At 54.7% G+C, this 27140-nt stretch overlaps 1 protein-coding gene across 5 annotated transcripts in view; it reads right to left on the reverse strand.

Moving 5' to 3' along the window:
• Positions 1–27140, reverse strand: part of ap2a1 (adaptor related protein complex 2 subunit alpha 1) — an 87538-nt gene that overhangs the window by 20734 nt on the left and 39664 nt on the right. For 2 of the 5 annotated variants that reach the window (XM_072492385.1, XM_072492384.1), the window contains exons 14-20: positions 26834–27001; positions 25450–25589; positions 20567–20629; positions 16768–16845; positions 14184–14266; positions 13595–13685; positions 11381–11503 (exon numbers count right to left, since the gene is read on the reverse strand). In XM_072492385.1, coding sequence (XP_072348486.1) covers positions 11381–11503; positions 13595–13685; positions 14184–14266; positions 16768–16845; positions 20567–20629; positions 25450–25589; positions 26834–27001 — 746 coding nt within the window. The remainder of the gene's footprint in view (positions 1–11380; positions 11504–13594; positions 13686–14183; positions 14267–16767; positions 16846–20566; positions 20630–25449; positions 25590–26833; positions 27002–27140) is intronic. The other 3 variants (XM_072492386.1, XM_072492387.1, XM_072492388.1) reach the window with 3 other exon arrangements.

Here is a 27140-nt window from a genome sequence, read left to right on the forward strand (position 1 = left end):
CACGGAGAGACGCGGTCTGCTGTTGGGATCGCTCTCGGAGAGACGCGGTCTGCAGTTGGGATCGCTCACGGAGAGACGCGGTCTGCTGTTGGGATCGCTCACGGAGAGACGCGGTCTGCTGTCGGGATTGCTCACGGAGAGACGCGGTCTGCTGGCAGGATTGCTCACGGAGTGACACCGTCTGCTGTTGGGATCGCTCACGGAGAGACGCGGTCTGCTGTTGGGATCGCTCACGGAGAGACGGGGTCTGCTGTTGGGATTGCTCACGGAGAGACGCGGTCTGCAGTTGGGATTGCTCACGGGAGAGACGCGGTCTGCTGTTGGGATCGCTCACGGAGAGACGCGGTCTGCTGTTGGGATCGCTCACGGAGAGACGCGGTCTACTGTTGGGATTGCTCACGGGAGAGACGCGGTCTGCTGTTGGGATCGCTCACGGAGAGACGCGGTCTACTGTTGGGATCGCTCACGGAGAGACGCGGTATGCTGTCGGGATTGCTCACAGAGAGACGCCGTCTGCTGTTGGGATTTCTCACGGAGAGACGCGGTCATGTGTTGGGATTGTCACGGAGAGATGCGGTCCGCTGTTGGGATTGCTCACGGAGAGACGCGGTCTGCTGTTGGGATCGCTCACGGTGAGACGCGGAGAGACGCGGTCTGCTGTTGGGATTGCTCGCGGAGAGACGTGGTCTGCTGTTGGGATTTCTCACGGAGAGCAGCGGTCTGCTGTTGGGATTGCTCACGGAGAGACGCGTTCTGCTGTTGGGATCGCTCAGGGAGAAACGCGGTCTGCTGTTGGGATTGCTCACGGAGAGACGCGGTCTGCTGGCAGGATTGCTCACGGAGTGACGCGGTCTGCTGTTGGGATCGCTCACGGTGAGACGCGGAGAGACGCGGTCTGCTGTTGGGATCGCTCACGGTGAGACGCGGTCTGCTGTTGGGGTTGCTCACGGAGAGACGCGGTCCGCTGCTGGGATTGTCACGGAGAGACGTGGTCTGCTGTCAGGATTGCTCACGGAGAGACGCGGTCCGCTGCTGGGATTGTCACTGAGAGACGCCGTCGGCTGTTGGGATTGCTCACGGAGAGACGCGGTCTGCTGTCAGGATTGCTCACGGAGAGACGCGTTCTGCTGTTGGGATCGCTCACGGAGAGACGCGGTCCGCTGCTGGGATTGTCACGGAGAGACGTGGTCTGCTGTTGGGATCGCTCACGGAGAGACGCGGTCCGCTGCTGGGATTGTCACGGAGAGACGCCGTCGGCTGTTGGGATTGCTCACGGAGAGACGCGGTCTGCTGTCAGGATTGCTCACGGAGAGATGCGTTCTGCTGTTGGGATCGCTCACGGAGAGACGCGGTCCGCTGCTGGGATTGTCACGGAGAGACGCCGTCGGCTGTTGGGATTGCTCACGGAGAGACGCGGTCTGCTGTCGGGATCGCTCACGGAGAGACGCGGTCTGTAGTCGGGATTGCTCACGGAGCGACGCGGTCTGTAGTCGGGATTGCTCACGGAGAGACGCGTTCTGCTGTCGGGATCGCTCACGGAGAGACGCGGTCCGCAGTTGGGATTGTCACGGAGAGACGTGGTCTGCTGTTGGGATCGCTCACGGAGAGACGCGGTCTGCTGTCGGGATTGCTCACGGAGAGACGCGGTCTGCTGTTGGGATTGCTCACGGAGAGACGCCGTCTGCTGTTCGGATTGCTCACGGAGAGACGCCGTCTGCTGTTGGGATCGCTCACGGAGAGACGCCGTCTGCTGTTCGGATTGCTCACGGGGAGACACGGTCTGCTGTTGGGATTGCTCACGGAGAGAGGTCTGCTGTTGGGATTATCACGGAGAGACGCGGTCTGCAGTTGGGATTGCTCACGGGAGAGACGCGGTCTGCTGTCGGGATCGCTCACGGGAGAGACGCGGTCTCCTGTCGGGATCGCTCACGGGAGAGACGCGGTCTGCTGTTGGTATCGCTCACGGAGAGACGTGGTCTGCTGTTGGGATCGCTCACGGAGAGACGCGATCTGCTGTCAGGATTGCTCACGGAGAGACGCGGTCTGCTGTTGGGATCGCTCACGGAGAGACGTGGTCTGCTGTTGGGATCGCTCATGGAGAGACGCGGTCTGCTGTCAGGATTGCTCACGGAGAGATGCGGTCTGCTGTTGGGATCGCTCACGGAGAGACGCCGTCTGCTGTTCGGATTGCTCACGGGGAGACACGGTCTGCTGTTGGGATTGCTCACGGAGAGAGGTCTGCTGTTGGGATTATCACGGAGAGACGCGGTCCGCTGTTGGGATTGCTCACGGAGAGACGCGGTCTGCTGTCGGGATTGCCCACGGAGAGACGCGGTCTGCAGTTGGGATCGCTCTCGGAGAGACGCGGTCTGCAGTTGGGATTGCTCACGGGAGAGACGCGGTCTGCTGTTGGGATCGCTCACGGAGAGACGCGGTCTGCTGTCGGGATTGCCCACGGAGAGACGCGGTCTGCAGTTGGGATCGCTCTCGGAGAGACGCGGTCTGCAGTTGTGATTGCTCACGGGAGAGACGCGGTCTGCTGTTGAGATCGCTCACGGAGAGACGTGGTCTGCTGTTGGGATCGCTCACGGAGAGACGCGGTCTGCTGTTGGGATCGCTCACGGAGAGACGCGGTCTGCTGTTGGGATCGCTCACGGAGAGACGCGGTCTGCTGTCAGGATTGCTCACGGAGAGACGCCGTCTGCTGTTGGGATCGCTCACGGAGAGACGCCGTCTGCTGTTCGGATTGCTCACGGGGAGACACGGTCTGCTGTTGGGATTGCTCACGGAGAGAGGTCTGCTGTTGGGATTGCTCACGGAGAGCAGCGGTCTGCTGTCGGGATTGCTCACGGAGAGACGCGGTCTGCTGTTGGGATTTCTCACGGAGAAATGCGGTCTGCAGTTGGGATTGCTCACGGGAGAGACGCGGTCTGCTGTTGGGATTGCTCACGGGAGAGACGCGGTCTGCTGTTGGGATCGCTCACGGAGAGACGTGGTCTGCTGTTGGGATCGCTCACGGAGAGACGCGGTCTGCTGTCAGGATTGCTCACGGAGAGATGCGGTCTGCTGTTGGGATCGCTCACGGAGAGACGCCGTCTGCTGTTCGGATTGCTCACGGAGAGACGCGGTCTGCTGTTGGGATCGCTCACGGAGAGATGCCGTCTGCTGTTGGGATTGCTCACGGAGAGAGGTCTGCTGTTGGGATTGCTCACGGAGAGACGCGGTCTGCTGTCGGGATTGCTCACGGAGAGACGCGGTCTGCTGTTGGGATTGCTCACGGAGAGACGCCGTCTGCTGTTCGGATTGCTCACGGAGAGACGCCGTCTGCTGTTGGGATCGCTCACGGAGAGACGCCGTCTGCTGTTCGGATTGCTCACGGGGAGACACGGTCTGCTGTTGGGATTGCTCACGGAGAGAGGTCTGCTGTTGGGATTATCACGGAGAGACGCGGTCTGCAGTTGGGATTGCTCACGGGAGAGACGCGGTCTGCTGTCGGGATCGCTCACGGGAGAGACGCGGTCTGCTGTTGGTATCGCTCACGGAGAGACGTGGTCTGCTGTTGGGATCGCTCACGGAGAGACGCGATCTGCTGTCAGGATTGCTCACGGAGAGACGCGGTCTGCTGTTGGGATCGCTCATGGAGAGACGCGGTCTGCTGTCAGGATTGCTCACGGAGAGATGCGGTCTGCTGTTGGGATCGCTCACGGAGAGACGCCGTCTGCTGTTCGGATTGCTCACGGGGAGACACGGTCTGCTGTTGGGATTGCTCACGGAGAGAGGTCTGCTGTTGGGATTATCACGGAGAGACGCGGTCCGCTGTTGGGATTGCTCACGGAGAGACGCGGTCTGCTGTCGGGATTGCTCACGGAGAGACGCGGTCTGCTGTTGGGATTGCTCACGGAGAGACGCCGTCTGCTGTCCGGATTGCTCACGGAGAGACGCCGTCTGCTGTTGGGATTGCTCACGGAGAGACGCCGTCTGCTGTTGGGATCGCTCACGGAGAGACGCCGTCTGCTGTTCGGATTGCTCACGGGGAGACACGGTCTGCTGTTGGGATTGCTCACGGAGAGAGGTCTGCTGTTGGGATTATCACGGAGAGACGCGGTCTGCAGTTGGGATTGCTCACGGGAGAGACGCGGTCTGCTGTCGGGATCGCTCACGGGAGAGACGCGGTCTGCTGTTGGGATCGCTCACGGAGAGACGCGATCTGCTGTCAGGATTGCTCACGGAGAGACGCGGTCTGCTGTTGGGATCGCTCACGGAGAGACGCGGTCTGCTGTTCGGATTGCTCACGGGGAGACACGGTCTGCTGTTGGGATTGCTCACGGAGAGAGGTCTGCTGTTGGGATTATCACGGAGAGACGCGGTCTGCAGTTGGGATTGCTCACGGGAGAGACGCGGTCTGCTGTCGGGATCGCTCACGGGAGAGACGCGGTCTGCTGTTGGTATCGCTCACGGAGAGACGTGGTCTGCTGTCGGGATTGCTCACGGAGAGACGTGGTCTGCTGTTGGGATCGCTCACGGAGAGACGCGATCTGCTGTCAGGATTGCTCACGGAGAGACGCGGTCTGCTGTTGGGATCGCTCACGGAGAGACGTGGTCTGCAGTTGGGATCGCTCTCGGAGAGACGCGGTCTGCAGTTGGGATTGCTCACGGAGAGACGCGGTCTGCTGTTGGGATTGCTCACGGGAGAGACGCGGTCTGCTGTTGGGATTGCTCACGGAGAGACGCGGTCTGCTGTTGGGATTGCTCACGGAGAGACGCGGTCAGCTGTCGAGATTGCTCACGGAGAGACGCGGTCTGCAGTTGGGATCGCTCTCGGAGAGACGCGGTCTGCAGTTGGGATTGCTCACGGAGAGACGTGGTCTGCAGTTGGGATCGCTCTCGGAGAGACGCGGTCTGCAGTTGGGATTGCTCACGGAGAGACGCGGTCTGCTGTTGGGATTGCTCACGGGAGAGACGCGGTCTGCTGTTCGGATTGCTCACGGAGAGACGCGGTCAGCTGTCGAGATTGCTCACGGAGAGACGCGGTCTGCAGTTGGGATCGCTCTCGGAGAGACGCGGTCTGCAGTTGGGATTGCTCACGGAGAGACGCGGTCTGCTGTTGGGATTGCTCACGGGAGAGACGCGGTCTGCTGTTGGGATTGCTCACGGAGAAACGTCGTCTGCTGTTGGGATTGCTCACGGAGAGACGCGGTCAGCTGTCGAGATTGCTCACGGAGAGACGCGGTCTGCTGTTGGGATCGCTCACGGAGAGACGCGGTCTGCTGTTGGGATCGCTCACGGAGAGACGCCGTCTGCTGTTCGGATTGCTCACGGAGAGACGCGGTCAGCTGCTGGGATTGCTCACGGAGAGACGTGGTCTGCTGTTCGGATTGCTCACGGAGAGACGTGGTCTGCTGCTGGGATTGCTCACGGAGAGACGCCGTCTGCTGTTCGGATTGCTCACGGGAGAGACGCTGTCTGCTGTTGGGATTGCTCACGGAGAGACGCCGTCTGCTGTTCGGATTGCTCACGGAGAGTCGCCGTCTGCTGTTCGGATTGCTCACGGGGAGACACGGTCTGCTGTTGGGATTGCTCACGGAGAGAGGTCTGCTGTTGGGATTGCTCACGGAGAGCAGCGGTCTGCTGTCGGGATTGCTCACGGAGAGACGCGGTCTGCTGTTGGGATTTCTCACGGAGAAATGCGGTCTGCAGTTGGGATTGCTCACGGGAGAGACGCGGTCTGCTGTTGGGATTGCTCACGGGAGAGACGCGGTCTGCTGTTGGGATCGCTCACGGAGAGACGTGGTCTGCTGTTGGGATCGCTCACGGAGAGACGCGGTCTGCTGTCAGGATTGCTCACGGAGAGATGCGGTCTGCTGTTGGGATCGCTCACGGAGAGACGCCGTCTGCTGTTCGGATTGCTCACGGAGAGACGCGGTCTGCTGTTGGGATCGCTCACGGAGAGATGCCGTCTGCTGTTGGGATTGCTCACGGAGAGAGGTCTGCTGTTGGGATTGCTCACGGAGAGACGCGGTCTGCTGTCGGGATTGCTCACGGAGAGACGCGGTCTGCTGTTGGGATTGCTCACGGAGAGACGCCGTCTGCTGTTCGGATTGCTCACGGAGAGACGCCGTCTGCTGTTGGGATCGCTCACGGAGAGACGCCGTCTGCTGTTCGGATTGCTCACGGGGAGACACGGTCTGCTGTTGGGATTGCTCACGGAGAGAGGTCTGCTGTTGGGATTATCACGGAGAGACGCGGTCTGCAGTTGGGATTGCTCACGGGAGAGACGCGGTCTGCTGTCGGGATCGCTCACGGGAGAGACGCGGTCTGCTGTTGGTATCGCTCACGGAGAGACGTGGTCTGCTGTTGGGATCGCTCACGGAGAGACGCGATCTGCTGTCAGGATTGCTCACGGAGAGACGCGGTCTGCTGTTGGGATCGCTCATGGAGAGACGCGGTCTGCTGTCAGGATTGCTCACGGAGAGATGCGGTCTGCTGTTGGGATCGCTCACGGAGAGACGCCGTCTGCTGTTCGGATTGCTCACGGGGAGACACGGTCTGCTGTTGGGATTGCTCACGGAGAGAGGTCTGCTGTTGGGATTATCACGGAGAGACGCGGTCCGCTGTTGGGATTGCTCACGGAGAGACGCGGTCTGCTGTCGGGATTGCTCACGGAGAGACGCGGTCTGCTGTTGGGATTGCTCACGGAGAGACGCCGTCTGCTGTCCGGATTGCTCACGGAGAGACGCCGTCTGCTGTTGGGATTGCTCACGGAGAGACGCCGTCTGCTGTTGGGATCGCTCACGGAGAGACGCCGTCTGCTGTTCGGATTGCTCACGGGGAGACACGGTCTGCTGTTGGGATTGCTCACGGAGAGAGGTCTGCTGTTGGGATTATCACGGAGAGACGCGGTCTGCAGTTGGGATTGCTCACGGGAGAGACGCGGTCTGCTGTCGGGATCGCTCACGGGAGAGACGCGGTCTGCTGTTGGGATCGCTCACGGAGAGACGCGATCTGCTGTCAGGATTGCTCACGGAGAGACGCGGTCTGCTGTTGGGATCGCTCACGGAGAGACGCGGTCTGCTGTTCGGATTGCTCACGGGGAGACACGGTCTGCTGTTGGGATTGCTCACGGAGAGAGGTCTGCTGTTGGGATTATCACGGAGAGACGCGGTCTGCAGTTGGGATTGCTCACGGGAGAGACGCGGTCTGCTGTCGGGATCGCTCACGGGAGAGACGCGGTCTGCTGTTGGTATCGCTCACGGAGAGACGTGGTCTGCTGTCGGGATTGCTCACGGAGAGACGTGGTCTGCTGTTGGGATCGCTCACGGAGAGACGCGATCTGCTGTCAGGATTGCTCACGGAGAGACGCGGTCTGCTGTTGGGATCGCTCACGGAGAGACGTGGTCTGCAGTTGGGATCGCTCTCGGAGAGACGCGGTCTGCAGTTGGGATTGCTCACGGAGAGACGCGGTCTGCTGTTGGGATTGCTCACGGGAGAGACGCGGTCTGCTGTTGGGATTGCTCACGGAGAGACGCGGTCTGCTGTTGGGATTGCTCACGGAGAGACGCGGTCAGCTGTCGAGATTGCTCACGGAGAGACGCGGTCTGCAGTTGGGATCGCTCTCGGAGAGACGCGGTCTGCAGTTGGGATTGCTCACGGAGAGACGTGGTCTGCAGTTGGGATCGCTCTCGGAGAGACGCGGTCTGCAGTTGGGATTGCTCACGGAGAGACGCGGTCTGCTGTTGGGATTGCTCACGGGAGAGACGCGGTCTGCTGTTCGGATTGCTCACGGAGAGACGCGGTCAGCTGTCGAGATTGCTCACGGAGAGACGCGGTCTGCAGTTGGGATCGCTCTCGGAGAGACGCGGTCTGCAGTTGGGATTGCTCACGGAGAGACGCGGTCTGCTGTTGGGATTGCTCACGGGAGAGACGCGGTCTGCTGTTGGGATTGCTCACGGAGAAACGTCGTCTGCTGTTGGGATTGCTCACGGAGAGACGCGGTCAGCTGTCGAGATTGCTCACGGAGAGACGCGGTCTGCTGTTGGGATCGCTCACGGAGAGACGCGGTCTGCTGTTGGGATCGCTCACGGAGAGACGCCGTCTGCTGTTCGGATTGCTCACGGAGAGACGCGGTCAGCTGCTGGGATTGCTCACGGAGAGACGTGGTCTGCTGTTCGGATTGCTCACGGAGAGACGTGGTCTGCTGCTGGGATTGCTCACGGAGAGACGCCGTCTGCTGTTCGGATTGCTCACGGGAGAGACGCTGTCTGCTGTTGGGATTGCTCACGGAGAGACGCCGTCTGCTGTTCGGATTGCTCACGGAGAGTCGCCGTCTGCTGTTCGGATTGCTCACGGGGAGACACGGTCTGCTGTTGGGATTGCTCACGGAGAGAGGTCTGCTGTTGGGATTGCTCACGGAGAGCAGCGGTCTGCTGTCGGGATTGCTCACGGAGAGACGCGGTCTGCTGTTGGGATTTCTCACGGAGAAATGCGGTCTGCAGTTGGGATTGCTCACGGGAGAGACGCGGTCTGCTGTTGGGATTGCTCACGGAGAGACGTGGTCTGCTGTTGGGATCGCTCACGGAGAGACGCGGTCTGCTGTCAGGATTGCTCACGGAGAGATGCGGTCTGCTGTTGGGATCGCTCACGGAGAGACGCCGTCTGCTGTTCGGATTGCTCACGGAGAGACGCGGTCTGCTGTTGGGATCGCTCACGGAGAGATGCCGTCTGCTGTTGGGATTGCTCACGGAGAGAGGTCTGCTGTTGGGATTGCTCACGGAGAGACGCGGTCTGCTGTCGGGATTGCTCACGGAGAGACGCGGTCTGCTGTTGGGATTGCTCACGGAGAGACGCCGTCTGCTGTTCGGATTGCTCACGGAGAGACGCCGTCTGCTGTTGGGATCGCTCACGGAGAGACGCCGTCTGCTGTTCGGATTGCTCACGGGGAGACACGGTCTGCTGTTGGGATTGCTCACGGAGAGAGGTCTGCTGTTGGGATTATCACGGAGAGACGCGGTCTGCAGTTGGGATTGCTCACGGGAGAGACGCGGTCTGCTGTCGGGATCGCTCACGGGAGAGACGCGGTCTGCTGTTGGTATCGCTCACGGAGAGACGTGGTCTGCTGTTGGGATCGCTCACGGAGAGACGCGATCTGCTGTCAGGATTGCTCACGGAGAGACGCGGTCTGCTGTTGGGATCGCTCACGGAGAGACGTGGTCTGCTGTTGGGATCGCTCATGGAGAGACGCGGTCTGCTGTCAGGATTGCTCACGGAGAGATGCGGTCTGCTGTTGGGATCGCTCACGGAGAGACGCCGTCTGCTGTTCGGATTGCTCACGGGGAGACACGGTCTGCTGTTGGGATTGCTCACGGAGAGAGGTCTGCTGTTGGGATTATCACGGAGAGACGCGGTCCGCTGTTGGGATTGCTCACGGAGAGACGCGGTCTGCTGTCGGGATTGCTCACGGAGAGACGCGGTCTGCTGTTGGGATTGCTCACGGAGAGACGCCGTCTGCTGTTCGGATTGCTCACGGAGAGACGCCGTCTGCTGTTCGGATCGCTCACGGAGAGACGCCGTCTGCTGTTCGGATTGCTCACGGGGAGACACGGTCTGCTGTTGGGATTGCTCACGGAGAGAGGTCTGCTGTTGGGATTATCACGGAGAGACGCGGTCTGCAGTTGGGATTGCTCACGGGAGAGACGCGGTCTGCTGTCGGGATCGCTCACGGGAGAGACGCGGTCTGCTGTTGGTATCGCTCACGGAGAGACGTGGTCTGCTGTTGGGATCGCTCACGGAGAGACGCGATCTGCTGTCAGGATTGCTCACGGAGAGACGCGGTCTGCTGTTGGGATCGCTCACGGAGAGACGTGGTCTGCTGTTGGGATCGCTCATGGAGAGACGCGGTCTGCTGTCAGGATTGCTCACGGAGAGATGCGGTCTGCTGTTGGGATCGCTCACGGAGAGACGCCGTCTGCTGTTCGGATTGCTCACGGGGAGACACGGTCTGCTGTTGGGATTGCTCACGGAGAGAGGTCTGCTGTTGGGATTATCACGGAGAGACGCGGTCCGCTGTTGGGATTGCTCACGGAGAGACGCGGTCTGCTGTCGGGATTGCTCACGGAGAGACGCGGTCTGCTGTTGGGATTGCTCACGGAGAGACGCCGTCTGCTGTTCGGATTGCTCACGGAGAGACGCCGTCTGCTGTTCGGATCGCTCACGGAGAGACGCCGTCTGCTGTTCGGATTGCTCACGGGGAGACACGGTCTGCTGTTGGGATTGCTCACGGAGAGAGGTCTGCTGTTGGGATTATCACGGAGAGACGCGGTCTGCAGTTGGGATTGCTCACGGGAGAGACGCGGTCTGCTGTCGGGATCGCTCACGGGAGAGACGCGGTCTGCTGTTGGTATCGCTCACGGAGAGACGTGGTCTGCTGTTGGGATCGCTCACGGAGAGACGCGATCTGCTGTCAGGATTGCTCACGGAGAGACGCGGTCTGCTGTTGGGATCGCTCACGGAGAGACGTGGTCTGCTGTTGGGATCGCTCATGGAGAGACGCGGTCTGCTGTCAGGATTGCTCACGGAGAGATGCGGTCTGCTGTTGGGATCGCTCACGGAGAGACGCCGTCTGCTGTTCGGATTGCTCACGGGGAGACACGGTCTGCTGTTGGGATTGCTCACGGAGAGAGGTCTGCTGTTGGGATTATCACGGAGAGACGCGGTCTGCTGTCGGGATTGCCCACGGAGAGACGCGGTCTGCAGTTGGGATCGCTCTCGGAGAGACGCGGTCTGCAGTTGGGATTGCTCACGGGAGAGACGCGGTCTGCTGTTGGGATTGCTCACGGGAGAGACGCGGTCTGCTGTTGGGATTGCTCACGGAGAGACTTGGTCTGCTGTTGGGATCGCTCACGGAGAGCCGCGGTCTGCTGTCAGGATTGCTCACGGAGAGACGCGGTCTGCTGTTGGGATCGCTCACGGAGAGACGCCGTCTGCTGTTCGGATTGCTCACGGAGAGACGCTGTCTGCTGTTGGGATCGCTCACGGAGAGTCGCCGTCTGCTGTTCGGATTGCTCACGGGGAGACACGGTCTGCTGTTGGGATTGCTCACGGAGACAGGTCTGCTGTTGGGATTATCACGGAGAGACGCGGTCCGCTGTTGGGATTGCTCACGGAGAGGCGTGGTCTGCTGTTGGGATCGCTCACGGAGAGACGCGGTCTGCTGTCGGGATTGCTCACGGAGAGACGCGGTCTGCTGTCAGGATTGCTCACGGAGAGACACTGCACGCGCAAACAACGCAGAATGCGGGACAATGCAAAAGGAGAACAGGAAAAAGCATACGGGGGCTCGCACATGATATCAGATGATAGGACGATATTGAGGTAAATGCAGTACCTGAATTGAATGTTAAGCAGGGGGGCCTCAGTGAAATCCGACAAGCATTCGATATTAATCACTTGCTGAACCTGTGCTCCACCTTCGACGACTGGCTCCACTGGCTTAGCCTGAACATTCAGCTGTGATAAACGTTAAAGAATGTAACTGGCTACCTATTGCATGGCATCCACCTTCTTTGTCTCCTCCCAATTCTCCCTTCTTTCCTATCTGCCCCCCCGTGTACAATTCCAGTCAGTAATTGCCCTCCAGCACCTTCAGAAATGCCGATTGACACTGTACATCGGCTGACTATTCGGCCAGAGAGCTTCAGCCCAACCCGGGTGTTTCTCGTGCGAATGCACTCGCCCACATGCAGAATATGTACATACACAAGGACTCCTCAAAGCCTCCTGAAAAAATAGTGCAACCTCCCCATTGACACCGGGAATCCCTGACTGAAGACCGCCCAAAGTGGAGGAATAACATCCGCGAAAGGAGCGCGTGGCAACTGGGGTACCCCTCCCACCCACTCCTCAAACCAACATCTGCCCCACCTGTGACAGAAGCTGCAGGTCTCGCACTGGGCTCCTCAGTCACCCGAGAACTCATTTTTAGTGTGGAAGTGAGTCATCTTCGACTCCGAGGAACTGACCAAGGATATAACCAGAAGTCAGGAATATCTTTCCATCTCCCCCCAGCAGCACTGAAGTCCAGTGCAACGTCCTCACTGCCAGCCCAGATTCAGATCAGCGAACTCAAGAGATTGATCCTGATGGTTTTAGAACATAGAACATAGAAAAATACAGCACAGAACAGGCCCTTCGGCCCACGATGTTGTGCCGAACTTTTGTCCTAGATTAAGAACAAATTAAAAGATTTATCAGCCATGTCTCATTGGTAGCACAGTCAAGTGGTCATGGGTTAGAGTCCCAGTCCAGAGCACATACAAACATATGAAATAGGAGGAGGAGGCCATTCGGCCCCTCGAGCCTGCCCCCGCCATTTAAAAAGATCATGGCTGATCGCTTTGTGTTTAGAATTCCACATTCCCATCTACCCCCGATACCCTTGGATTCCCTTGTCCAACAACCTCCGCCTTAAAAATATTCAGTGACCCCGACCTCCACTGCCTTCTGAGGCAGAACAAAAGTTCTCCTCATCTCTGTCCTGAAAGGCCGACACCTTAATTTTGAAACAGTGGCCCTTGGTTCTGAATGCACCCACAACTGGAAACATCCTTTCTGCATCCACCTTGTTGAGACCATTCAGGGCTTTTTCTTAATTCTTATTTCCAACTAAGGGGCAATTTAACGTGGCCAATCCAACTACGCTGCACATCTTTTTGGCTTGTGGGGGCGAGACCCATGCAGACGTGTGGAGAATGTGCAAACTCCACATGGACAGTGACCCGGGGCTGGGATCGAACCCGTGTCATCGGTGCTGTGAGGCAGCAGTGCTAACCACTGCGCCAGCGTGCTCATTCGGATCTAATACACTTCAATCAAGTCACCCCTCGCTCTTCTAAACTCCAGTGGGAACAAGCCCAGTTTGTCCAGCCTTTCCTCATAAGACAACCCGCTCATTCCAGGTACCAATCTAGTAATCCTCCTCTGAACCGCCTGCAACACTTTACATCCTTTCTCGAATAAGGAGACCAAAACGGCACGTCTCCCGTGCAGTAGAGGGAGCACTGCATAGTCAGAGATGCCATAAAAAGATCACGATGTTGTTTTGAAGATAACCTGACCAATATTTATCCCTCAATTTAAATTGCTAGAAGATGATTGGGTCGTTATTGCATTGCCTGCCATCGCCTTTGAGCAGTGCTTTCCCGATCTTCATACCTTGCCATGCAAAAAAATTAAGATTCTAATCTTCCCTCTGGATCTTATACTGGTCATCTTAAACCTGTGCTCTTGGCTTACGAGCCCTTCCACCAGAGGAACGGTTTCTCCCAGTTTATTCGATCAAACCCCATCATAATTTTGAACACCCAACAAATCTTCTCTTCAGCTTCTCCGCTCTGAAGAACAATCCCGGCGTCTCCCAGAACCCGACATTCGGAGTCCATGGCCCTGCTTGGAACAGACGCAGGAAGTTTTGATTACGTGTCTGACAGACAATATACAGAGTTTGTAACCTTTCCTTTTGCACCCTTCACTGCATCTCACATTGACGGAAATGTGCGCTCCCATTAAATCCCTCTCCACGCTGAGTGAATGTAAAAAGATATCATTCTGCAGCTCGCCGGGGCAGCTGAGGTTCAGTGTGAAGTTCAAGAACTGCACGGACGTCTTGTTCCCAAAGAACAGATACATTCGACCTAGATGCGGAGACACAAGATGAATAAATCAGCACGCTCACCGACAAGGTCTTTGGTACGACTAGCCACAACAGACAGCTTAGGAGATTTTTAACAAATTGTTTACTTAGAAAATCTAATTTTCTAATTGGAGGCAACGTTCAGAGACCAGGAGGCTGCAATGTTCGCTCTCAAATGAGGGATTTAGCTTTCAGGTGCTCGAGGGCAGGGTTGCGACGCCCTTAATAGTGAACAGCCAGTTGAGAACTCACAATCCGGTCTCCGCACGCTGGGAGGATGCCGCAAGGCGACAGCACTCTTGGGAAAGAGAAATACAGAAGAGGGGTGGGGTAGTGAAAAGCACCCAACAAGCTCGAATGCACTTTTTAAAAATGCTATTTTAAAAGCGCGTTCATGGGTTTTGCCCATACACATTCATCCGCAACGACCGCTAGCGCAGGATCCTGGAATAGCAATCTTATCCCAAACCGGGGCTCTGCTAGGACGAGAAGCACTCACCCAGATTCTGTCGGTATTCTGACTTTATTCCGATCTGCAGAAGCTGGTTTTCAAACAGGACTCCATTATTTTTGCAGACAAACCTACAGGGGGGGGGGGGGTGGAGAGAAAAAATAAATATGATCAGCTGACACTGATGTCTACAACCGGGATAACCACTAACAGCTCAGCCCAGACCAATGCTGCCACTATAAACATCAGTATACTGATCCTCTCAGACTGCTCCCGGCAGTGGCGGTGAATCGAACACCAACAGCACTCCATTGCTACAAATCTCTCCAGATGCATGTCAAGCTGGGAAGGGTGAAGCTGCTATCGTACTGCTGGGGGTAACCTACACAGTCCCAGAGGACCAACAACACTGCTGCAGGGCACGCTCAATCCCATCTGTACCCAGATATTTTCTTTTGGGCGGGGGGGGGGGGGGGGGTGAAAAAGAACACCCAGAAAGGAGAAGGCTGCCGTCTTCTTTGTAATGATTTCTACACTGCCCTGCAACCAGGGCATCAGGCAACGGCCTGGGTCACCGCACCGTGTTGTGCTGTCGAGACCAATTGCCTGCCATGAAACACCAACCCCCCCCCCACTCCTCTCTGACCTTTCAAAACCTGATACACACAGCCCACCTCTTGAAGTACCTTGCACACTGCTGGGCTTCAGCAAAAATGTGTCGCCCTGAAATATTTAACCAACGATTCAACAGTTAAATGTGCCACGGTTCCATAGAATCAGAGAGATCCGCACATAGGAGCAGCTATTCCTGTGAAGTCACCCCACCCCGTTTTTCATGACCCATGGTATTTATCTTCCAGCATTTATTCAATTCCCCCTAAAGCAGTGGTGAACAAGCCTTCAATTTGAAACAGCCCACCTCCCCTCTTTATTCTTCTGGTATCAATCCTAAATGAAGCCCCATGGATGCAGGGGGCTGGGGCTGCTGGCTGCACTGGGACAAGCAACTGAACAACTTCAGGTGCAGCAAGTTCTTATTCGATGAAGTCACAGCCTGGAAACGGGCCATTCGCACCAAATAGCAACTCACTAGCTTATGCAAATAACCTTCCACCTTCTCAAAAATCATATAAACAATGAGTATTTCTTCCAGGTCCCTGCTCTACTGCAGTGAATACAGCCCCACCTTTTCCCTCAAGTTGATGATTCCCCCATCACCTTTCGAGTGAATCAAAACTACAATGGTTCCAACACTCTCCCTCTACAATGGGATATCTGTTACCAACAGGAGAAAATAAAGCTGGTGACATTTTAGGATTTGAAAACCTGACATTGTAAAATCATTCCAGATCCAAAACCAAAATGATTCCCATCACTTTTTAAAAGTTGGACTTATCTCCTTTGGCAAATGGGAGTTGCACTACCTCCTCTAACCAGCAGGTGGTAGTGGTGATGTGCCCGACACCTACAAGCCACTATACAGACTCCATGGGATTCTCACCCTCACATTCGGTTGGCAAGAAGCTTCCTCATGTTGCTTGCCATTCAATCCACTGAGAAGACTGCCACACGAATGCCAAGCTACCGTCAGCCAAAGGCTCCACCGCCATTTGGCGGAATGGCTAATGCCGCGCTGTCGCCGATCTAGCCAAAGCCACGGCACTCGAGTGCTATTCAACCAACACTGCGAGCTTTCGACAAGTGGGACCTGGAGCCAGGCTGGAACTTGAAGGGTCTGCTTTGCTGATGCTGAAAAGCTTTATCTCGTTAACTACAGCCCCGAGGCACAAGTGCAATGTTGGGACTTGTGCAGCCCAGAGGGAGGCTGCTTGGCCTGGCCACCAGGGCAGAGGAACAGGGGAAGGCCAATCGGCCACTGAAGCTTGTTCTTCTATTCTACGATAGGGGGCTGATTTGTACCGCAACTATTTACCCACCTTGGTTTGTCATCCAGAACACAAGATCTATCAAACTCCCAGGCAAGGGAGTGACTTCCCCAGATTCCCACTAGCCTCCATCAGATGAAGTAGCACTTGAGACCACACCTGGGCAGCCTGGCTGTAATGCTAAAGGCGCTGCCTCCTTGTGCTGGACACCCACTGCAGGAAACGGTTTTGCTCGTTCCTCTTCATCGACTGCTCTGAGCATCGTAAACACCTTAATTAGATCACCCCAAATTATCAGGGAATGCAAGTCTAGCCCTCAAGTTCGTATGACTGCACATCCTTTCAGCCTCCAGTACAAGTCTCGTTGCTTCCATTCCAAGGACAATACATCTTTCTTGAGATGCAGTGCCCAGAAATGTACGCAATGCCCCAAAACGGCTCTCTGGGTTAAAGAGCAGAGGCCCCCACTGTGCGGCAAGTTTAACGACCAGTCCTGTATTTCAGAAACGTCACTAGACAAGCCATTAGATTAAAGCAACAGGAAAAAAATCTGACCACATGGACCAATTAACTATCCATATAGCAGTGAGCAACCTGACAGCACAGACGCTGGGTGCCGAACTGCAGGATCTCTCAAAATGAAAATGCACACCACACAGAATTTATTTTAAAAAAAGGATCTCAAAATTCAACAATCAGAAAAAACACAATTGGAAGAAGTGGACGGAGTGAAGCAGCCTCCTTACTTGTTGAGGAGATCGTCAGCATCAGGTACGGGCAAAGCAGGGTCCTCAGAGCCAGCAGCAGGCACAGCCGTGTCAGCGCTGAGAGAGAAAGAGTGAGAGACAAAAAGAGAGAGAGAAGAGGGGGCGGCAGAGAGAGGAGAAAAGAGGGGGCGAGAAAGAGAGAGAAGAGAAAAGAGGAGAGAGAGAGGAGGAGAAAGAGAGAGAGAAAGGATAGAAAGAAAGTGGAGAAAGAGGATTGAAAAAAAGTGGAGAGAGAACGAGAGAGAGAACGAGAGAACACGAGAGAGAGAGAACGAGAGAGAAAAGGAGAGAAAATGAGAAAGGAGAAAGAGAGAGTGAAAGAAAGAAGAGGAGAGAAAGAAGAAAGAGGAGAGAGAGAAAGGAGAGAGAGAGAGAAAGGAAGAGAACAAAAAAAAGGACAGGGAGGAGTAATGAGAGAATGGATTAGGAGGATGAGAAATGGGCGTGGGGAAAGACAGCACACAGCACAGTTCTGTTATCAATGCCATTCAGAGAACAAAACAAGAAGCTGTTTTAAAGTGTTAATCAGAGACGGAATTGTTAACCCTGCAGGAAAGAGGTTACAGGAACCTCAAACCCAACTCAAGTACAATAAAATTAAAAAGAACACATGTTGGATAACACAATATTTTCACAAAAGTGTTAACACCCCCCCCCCCAACACACACACAGTGGGCAGCGACCAGGAGCAGAAATCCTGGCTGATTTTGGCCCCCTAGCGCAGGTCAACAGAGGGGCCAAAGGAAGGGCTGAGCTTCCTTCCTCCATAGTGTCCCCACGATGATGGGTTGTGATACAGCTACATAGATATCTCGCCCAGCCTATCCTGATAACCAGCATTGCCAAAGTGACTTCGTGCTGCAGTCCATGAGTAAAGTGGGGAAACAACTCTGCCCAGTATCGTCCGAGCCCGAGAAGACCATCTGAGTCTCGGCTTTGACTATCAGTGAGGAAAAGGATAGCTGGGTGTGCTGAAAAAGTTTTTTTTTTTTTTTTTTTTAAATCAAGGAACTCTTCCCACTGAATACAGACCACACAATTCAACATTAGGTCTGACCCCAATAAACACACTTTCAAGGATGCAAACAAGATATTTTTACTTTCAACCTCATTCCAGAAGTGACAGCCCCAGGCCACTCGCTTTCCAGTTGCGAGTCTGTTGTACGTCACTATGCAATGCACAGACGCTGAGCAAACTGGGATCAACCCCCCACGTTTAGTCAGCAGAGGCTAACTTCCTTAATCCGATTCTTTGACCCACAGTTGCAGGGCCCACCAGTCAGACCTCGCTGGGGCCCAGGCAACCGAGGACACGGCCAACAACGGTGCAGCCATTAAAGTCAGGAAGTGGGAGGCCAGAATTGGGAGTGTCGAGATCTTGGGTTGCAGGGACTACACAGACAGGGGGGGACAAGGCTATGGGTCAGATAAGTTTTCCGTCGTGTTTGACAGCAGCCGTCAAGGCCGTTGTCTTCAGGGGTCAGTGGCTTTATAGCTCAGCAGTGGAGCAATATGCAAGCAGCTTAGTTCATGGCCAGCTGCTTTATATTGTGGAATGTAAGCGATAAGGGAGAATAAACAAGTGTCTGCCTCCAACTCAAGATAGTGTAAAAACACAATTCTCTCTCTCTGAAACCGGAGCACCCAGGGGAAACCCACAAAGACACTGGGAGAAGGTGCAAACTGCACACAGTCACCCGAGGTGGGAATCGAACCTGGCTCCCTGGCGTTGTGAGGCAGCCATGCTAACCACTGTGCCGCCCTTGAAAGAATGGCCTTTGGTCAGATAGGGTGGTTGGAGGGCTGAGGATTTTCAGTCGAGTATAAAAATTAGGGCCTTCAGAACAGTTTAGCTCAGTGGGCTAGATAGCTGGTTCGCAATGCAGAACAAGGCTAGCAGCGCGGGTTCAATTCCTGTACCGGCCTCCCAGAACAGGCACCGGAATGTGACGACTAGGGGCTTTTCACAGTAACTTCATACTTGTGACAATAAAAGATTATTATTAACAGAAAGACAGAAAACAGGCCAGGGAGAAAACGCAGTGGAATAATGCAGCGATGCAGACTGCGTACTGGTGACATCAAGGGATCAATGATTTTTTTAAAAATAAAAATTTAGAGCACCCAATTCTTTTTTTTCCAATTAAGGGGCAATTTAGCCTGGCCAATCCACCTGGCCTGCACATCTTTGGGTTGTGGGGGCGAAACCCACACAAACACGGGGAAAATGTGCAAACTCCACACGGACAGTGACCCAGAGCCGGGATCGAACCAGGGACCTCGGCGCCGTGAGATTGCAGTGCTCACCACTGCGCCACCGTGCTGCCCCAAGTGATCAATGATGAGTAGAGACCTGGTGATTCCCTCCCCGTGGATGGGAAAGGCAAGAAAGTCAAATGCAAACTTTTCTCAAGCCTACTTTCAGACATCCTCGATCGTCAGTTGATCCTATAGAAAAGGTTCACGGGTGAAAAAGGAGAGAAGCCAGTTATGGAAAGGAGGGGCGAGGCTGGGCTGGCGCCTTAAACAGCTACATCGCGGAAGAGACAAAGAAAACTTTTTTTTTTTTTAAAACAAAGTGCACGCTCAGCATGAACCACCGCAGCAAGAAAAGACAATTACAAAGCTCAGGTAGATGAACAGAGAACTGCGAAACCAGAACAATTGCTGTAATTGAAAACCGATACTGGAAGAAGATTGACCCGGACATCAATGGGTAGGGCGAGTGATTTTGGTCCTACACTTGCTGCAGTTGGAATTTTGCATGGGAATTCCCGGAGGCATGAAAGCGCCAGTTTCTGGCAGAAAAATCACGCGTCCTCACCAGATTAATTTCCATATTTAAAAAAAAAGAAAAGAAAATCAGACCGCCACCAGACTGAAAATAACAGATTTGAAAACTTGCACAAATCACCGTCAGTGCACTCCATGCCATTTTAAAATCAGATCAGATTAAAACTCCACACAGAACCGCACGCGACCTGGCCTTGCTCGGGCCAGCCACAAACCTGAACGCAGATTGAATCGGAGTGCTGGGGACACGGGACAGGACGGACAGTAAGCATTCCCGAGCTGGTGGGCACGCGCGCCGCCCACACATGCACATCCAAAAACAAAACGCACCACCCCACCACATCAAGCCGGCAATTTAATGTAACCCTGTTATTTTACATGAAATATATATACTGCACACTCAGACGCTACTGGGCTGAGTGAGATTTCACTGCGTACTAGCAAAAAAAGATTTTAATTCAGGCACAGGACGTGGGCATTTATTTCTCAGCCCTAGTGACCACTTCAGAGGGAAGTTACCACTATGGCATGGGGGTGGAGTCACATACAGGCTCAGACTGGGTTAGGGTGGCAGACTTCCTTCTCTGAAGGCTGTTGGACTAGAAACTAAAAGTCCAAATGATCCAGCCACACGATAGAACGCTAACGTATCGGAACACATCAGCATGACCCCGTGTAATCCCTCCGTCTGCTAGCTTAACAAAGCTGAAAACTTTAAACTGATGTTTAAGCAAAATGAAATTGCCAAAATGTTAACATGGCCTTGGAGACAATTGTTTGTAATTAAGAGTACTGGAGAACAGTCAACAAGGCTCCTCTCCTGCCTAACATTTTCCCAACACTACGGCCAGATTGAAGTAGAGGCACACATAAGATGCTGTATATATTTAGAGCAAAACAACATTAGTTTTTTTGGACCCTGGACTGGCTCGGAGCTGGATGGGTTTAAAGACAGTTCCGCTCCGCTCAATAATACATGGCTTACTCTGCACCCAGGGCTGCATCCACCAGCAACGACGCAGGGCTCTCACCCGGCAGATCCAAGCTTCTGCATGATCCCAAATCACAAGCAAGCGTGCAGAGGAACAGAAAAAGAGGAGAGACCAAAATCACAAAGCAGCCGTCACTCTAAGATCAAGTCACACAAGGTTTCATCTTTAAATATATATTATTTTTAATCAATTTAGCTTCAGCAATTTGCACACATTAGTGCGGGGAAATACAACACTTGCCTGTCTTGTCACTCAGCATCAGGCCACCCCACCCCCCCTCCCCCTCGGCACCTTGGGAGTAAAGCTCGTGCAACACTATCCCAGCGAGCACTCCCGACTTCGTCTGCTGCGCAGTTGAGGTAGAGAATAAAGTTCCCTATGCAGTAACAAACTTCAACAACAGGCTCAGAAGATTACCCCCCCCCCCCCCCTCCCCTCCTTACCACAGCAATCCATTTCCAGTTATCGGGTGACCTACCTGAAGAGGATTGCCGACTTGTGTCGAGTCAGAGGTGGTGGACCAACTCCGACCCTGACTCAAGACTGATCAAAATCATTTGATAGAATCCCTGCAGTGCCTCTCATGATCGACAATAATTCCCGTCACATTCAATCTGGGTACCAGGGCGGAATCAGGTATCTCTCCCAGAGTTCAGGTTTTTAAAATGGGTTTTGAATACAACAGCACTTCTACTACACGAGGAGCAAAATCCACGAGTTACACCTGGTGCAGTGTTAGGGGCTAGAAAAGTAACCACGGATTGGGGAGGGGGAGCAGAGGAGAGAAAGGGATTCTAAAAGCCACTTCTTGTCTCTTCAGACCAAAGTTCAGGCCCAATTCAGACCGTTAGCAAGAAATAACAAAACACCCCACAGCAGGTCTGGCTGCATCTGTGGGGAGAGAAGTGGAGTTAACAGATTCTGATGAAACGGTCATCGACCTGAAACGTTAACTTTGCCCCTCTCGCAACAACCGCTAACAGGCCTGTGGCTGAGAATCTCCAGCATTTTCTGTTTTATTTTCAGATTCCCAGCATCTGCAGCGTTCAGCACGAGTCCCGCCGTGTAACTGCTGCTAGGGAACGAGTTTGGGGGCAGCTGTGACTCACATCAAATTCCTGCCTCTGCGTTTTAAGATGGAGGCTATCTGTCGAAGAAAGTCTCTGCCTTGCACAGGAGCTTTGAAAATCCCATGAACAAGAGAGAGAGAGAGAGAGAAAAAGGGGAAACCCTCGTACCTTTACCGTTCAATTCTAAAAGTTGGTGTTATTCAGGCATAAATTGAGCGCCAGAAATATGATCAGGAACATTCCAATGCACTTCACATTACAAATTAAACTACTGTTATGATGAGAATAAAAGCTGCAGCCAGAATGGTGCAAAGCAAGGCCCCTGAAACAGCAAGAAGTGACGGAGGAGTTTAAACATCTCATTCAACAGTGCTGTACTGGAGTGTCAGATTCTTGCACCAACAACCTTCTGATTCAGGAGAGGAGAGCACTACCAAACCTGAGCCAAACTTGACACTAAACTCCTCCTTACACGTAAAGGTCGTTAGCGGCGAACAGGGACAGCAGTATTGTAATGCATACTAGTAAATGGTTAGACGGTATCTGAAAAAAACTTCACACATGACCTCGCACAGCGGGCGAAGGTGTCACTTCCTTGCACAACTTCTGCAAATTCGTAGTGTTTCTTTTATCTCCCCTTTCTCAGCTGAAGGTATCACGACTCCTCAGTCCGAGGACTGTTCCAGGGTCAAAGGGCAACAACTACAGTCACTGCCCAAACCGCTATCCAGCAACTGCCCAATGCATGTGGACGGGCCGCCGCTGAGCTCACTCTGCGACCAAGCCGGCCAAAAACATTCACTGTCCAGGCTTCCAGCCCCACGTCAGACACCCACGCTGGCTTCCAGCCCCACGTCAGACACCCACGCTGGCTTCCAACCCCACGTCAGACACCCACGCTGGCTTCCAACCCGTCAGACACCCACGCTGGCTTCCAGCCCCACGTCAGACACCCACGCTGGCTTCCAACCCGTCAGACACCCACGCTGGCTTCCAGCCCCACGTCAGACACCCACGCTGGCTTCCAGCCCCACGTCAGACACCCACGCTGGCTTCCAACCCGTCAGACACCCACGCTGGCTTCCAGCCCCACGTCAGACACCCACGCTGGCTTCAAACCCGTCAGACACCCACGCTGGCTTCCAGCCCCACGTCAGACACCCACGCTGGCTTCCAACCCGTCAGACACCCACGCTGGCTTCCAACCCGTCAGACACACACGCTGGCTTCCAACCCGTCAGACACCCACGCTGGCTTCCAGCCCCACGTCAGACACCCACGCTGGCTTCCAGCCCCACGTCAGACACCCACGCTGGCTTCCAACCCGTCAGACACCCACGCTGGCTTCCAACCCCACGTCAGACACTCACGCTGGCTTCCAACCCGTCAGACACCCACGCTGGCTTCCAGCCCCACGTCAGACACCCACGCTGGCTTCCAGCCCCACGTCAGACACCCACGCTGGCTTCCAACCCGTCAGACACCCACGCTGGCTTCCAGCCCCACGTCAGACACACACGCTGGCTTCCAGCCCCACGTCAGACACCCACGCTGGCTTCCAACCCCACGTCAGACACCCACGCAGGGTTCCAACCCGTCAGACACCCACGCTGGCTTCCAACCCGTCAGACACACACGCTGGCTTCCAACCCGTCAGACACCCACGCTGGCTTCCAGCCCCACGTCAGACACCCACGCTGGCTTCCAGCCCCACGTCAGACACCCACGCTGGCTTCCAACCCGTCAGACACCCACGCTGGCTTCCAACCCCACGTCAGACACCCACGCTGGCTTCCAACCCCACGTCAGACACCCACGCTGGCTTCCAACCCCACGTCAGACACCCACGCTGGCTTCCAGCCCCACGTCAGACACCCACGCTGGCTTCCAGCCCCACGTCAGACACCCACGCTGGCTTCCAACCCGTCAGACACCCACGCTGGCTTCCAGCCCCACGTCAGACACACACGCTGGCTTCCAGCCCCACGTCAGACACCCACGCTGGCTTCCAACCCCACGTCAGACACCCACGCAGGGTTCCAACCCGTCAGACACCCACGCTGGCTTCCAACCCGTCAGACACACACGCTGGCTTCCAACCCGTCAGACACCCACGCTGGCTTCCAGCCCCACGTCAGACACCCACGCTGGCTTCCAGCCCCACGTCAGACACCCACGCTGGCTTCCAACCCGTCAGACACCCACGCTGGCTTCCAACCCCACGTCAGACACCCACGCTGGCTTCCAACCCCACGTCAGACACCCACGCTGGCTTCCAACCCCACGTCAGACACCCACGCTGGCTTCCAGCCCCACGTCAGACACCCACGCAGGATTCCAACCCGTCAGACACCCACGCTGGCTTCCAGCCCCACGTCAGACACCCACGCTGGCTTCCAACCCGTCAGACACCCACGCTGGCTTCCAACCCGTCAGACACCCACGCTGGCTTCCAACCCGTCAGACACCCACGCTGGCTTCCAACCCCACGTCAGACACCCACGCTGGCTTCCAACCCGTCAGACACCCACGTTGGCTTCCAACCCGTCAGACACCCACGCTGGCTTCCAGCCCCACGTCAGACACACACGCTGGCTTCCAACCCGTCAGACACCCACGCTGGCTTCCAACCCCACGTCAGACACACACGCAGGGTTCCAACCCCACGTCAGACACCCACGCTGGCTTCCAACCCCACGTCAGACACCCACGCTGGCTTCCAACCCGTCAGACACACACGCAGGGTTCCAACCCCACGTCAGGCACCCACGCTGGCTTCCAGCCCCACGTCAGGCACCCACGCTGGCTTCCAGCCCCACGTCAGGCACCCACGCTGGGTTCCAACCCCACGTCAGACACCCACGCTGGCTTCCAACCCCACGTCAGGCACCCACGCTGGGCTCCACCACTTCTGTGCTAGAGCAGTCCCCCCCCCCCCAGTGTAGTAAAGGGAAAAGATAATTGCGGGCTGGCTGGATGCCGACATGCTCAATTTTACGCCAAATTTAGAAATAGCGCAAATCTGGAGGTGAGAATGAAAACCTGACAAAAAAAAAAAAAATTGACAAAAACTATTCTGGTGTTAAAACATTGTTTCTCGGTCAATTCTTTATTAGTTAATTATTAGCACCTAGTGTCAACTGTAGGTAGCATAAACAAGCCTTTCCATTGTGGAACATGGGGAATAGCAGGGAAACCAGCTTTGGGTGTGTCATCATTCTACATTCTCACTCCAGCCATAGGATGGAGCACCTTCTCGCAAAATGCTTCACAAAGGGGCACTGAGCAGACTAGCTCTGCTCCACAAAAAACACTTTGCGACAACTAACCAACACTAGCATTAATCAAGGAAGAGGACGGATGCTCAAGGAGCGGAGGACAGCATAGACTGGTGCGTAACGAGGGGAGGATAAAACGTATACAAATATGTTCCCGAAGCCCACGGATAACTCTCTCATCTTCCGTCCCCGGCAGCCGGGTTTTTTTCTGGCGTAAGGCTACTCTAGATTTAACTGATCCTGAATCTGAGCTCTACACTAGTAAAACAGGAAACCGTAGCTGGTCAGTCGCACAGTAAGTGGTGAGACAATGAAGGCTTTTAAAAAGCATCCCACTTGAACTTCCTGAATAATAACATACGCAAATACTTTGAACAGAAACCATCCAGTGGGTGTAGCATTGAATAAACGTGCTTTGGAGTGCTCTAAACAAACACAGCACTATTATGCTGACTACATTGGGATGAATTTGCGCCCTATTCCAACCCAGCAAAGGTCTGGCCACGGGTGGCTTGCTGCCCCTCTTACCGGGAGAAGTTGTCTTCGGATCCAGGTGCCAGAGCACCGGTGGCAGACACCGCATCGGAAAACACATCCACCAACAGGCTGCCTCCACTGGCAGGGGTGCTCTTCAGGCCCAGAAGGTCAGCGGAGGGGGAGGGCGTGGACTGGAAGGCACAAGATGGCCACAGGGTCGAACAGTCAGAAATCACATCGGCAAAAACTTGGTGTATTTATAAAAAGAAATAAGGGACAGAACAGGCTGATTCACCCTGTGCAGAACAACAGAAGCGCAGGACCAGACAGCACTTAAAAGGGAGTAATTAAGCACTCTGGGGAAACAATCGTTCAGTGAGTGAGTGATCAATCAAGCTCGCTAGAGAGACAGCAGTCAGCATTGATCCGTTTGAATACAATTGGGATAGTTTCATTTCAGAAAATAGCATTTTGGGGATCTAGTCTCGGAGTTATTTGAGACATGACGCATAATGAGTGGAGCTTGGGGGGGAACACGGTGGTCTTGAACAAAGCTCTCCACCATTGGGGATTTTCCCTTGTGTTATGTTCGGACCTGTTGCGAACTCACTGATAGATACGGTTAGCTGTGATTAGTCAACAACTCCAATGAGACTACCAGATGGTTCTTGGCCTATTTTTCAGCCAGTGATTCACAGACTCCTATGGCCAAGATGCTGAAGTAACTAATCTCCCATCTTGTCAAGTGTCCTGAGAAACTCCAACATTCATTTGCCCATATTTATTCTTTGAAACTAAAAATTAGATGAACAGAAAACGCTGGGAACACGCACGTGGTTCTGGCAGCTTCTGTGGAGACAGCAAATAACTTAAAGTTTGCATCCCGAGTCCTGTTCTTTTGTTTTTCTAATTTAGAGTACCCAATTATTTATTTTTTTTTACAATTAAGGGGCAATTTAGTGTGGCCAATCCACCTACCCTGCACATCTTTTGTGTTATGGGGGGTGAGGCCCACGCAGAATGTGCAAACTCCACACGGATCGATCCCGGGTCCTTAGCACCGTGAGGCAGCAGTGCTAACCCACTGCGCCATTGTGCTGCCCCCGTCCGGAGTCCAGTTCGGATGAATATTTCTGTTAATGGAATGGTTCCAGCACCTGCAGCATTTTTTGTGAACACCCTTTTCTGCGTTAATACTCCTTTTCTTCACACCCTGTATGGAGCAGATGCAGTTTCCATTACACTGCATTTAAGACTGCATCTCCAACAGTGCAGTGCTCCCTCAGTACTGAGCTATAGCCTGGATTTTAAGCTCAAGTACCAGAGCGACACTCAAACCCGTAACCTGACTCAGAAGCGAGCACTACTCAATGAGCCGAGGCTCGCTCATGGTGCTTGACCCCCGACTGTGGCCTCCTGCCGGTACCGTACTCACCACCGTGCTGGCATTCACGGCAGGCTCGACGCCTCCGTTGACCTCGGTTTGTTCTTTCTTTCCTTCCTCCATGTCCGTCACGGTGCTGGGTCCCTTCTTCTTCTTGAGCTTTGCAAGGATCGACGATTCCCGCTCAGGGAACGGGGGCATTTCTTCCAGGACAGTGGCCTGTGGAGGAGGGGAGAGAAGTCAAGTCACTAGAGAGTGGAGGATGAAGTCTGCTGATGGGAGTCTGCTCCGTCTCATGCCGAGATGTAGTTCCATACTTGCTGGCAGCCCGCCGGCATGGTTACCCAAATGATCAACC

This window comes from Scyliorhinus torazame, chromosome 29, assembly GCF_047496885.1.
Source record: "Scyliorhinus torazame isolate Kashiwa2021f chromosome 29, sScyTor2.1, whole genome shotgun sequence".
In the NCBI taxonomy this organism is placed as follows: Eukaryota; Metazoa; Chordata; class Chondrichthyes; order Carcharhiniformes; family Scyliorhinidae; genus Scyliorhinus; species Scyliorhinus torazame.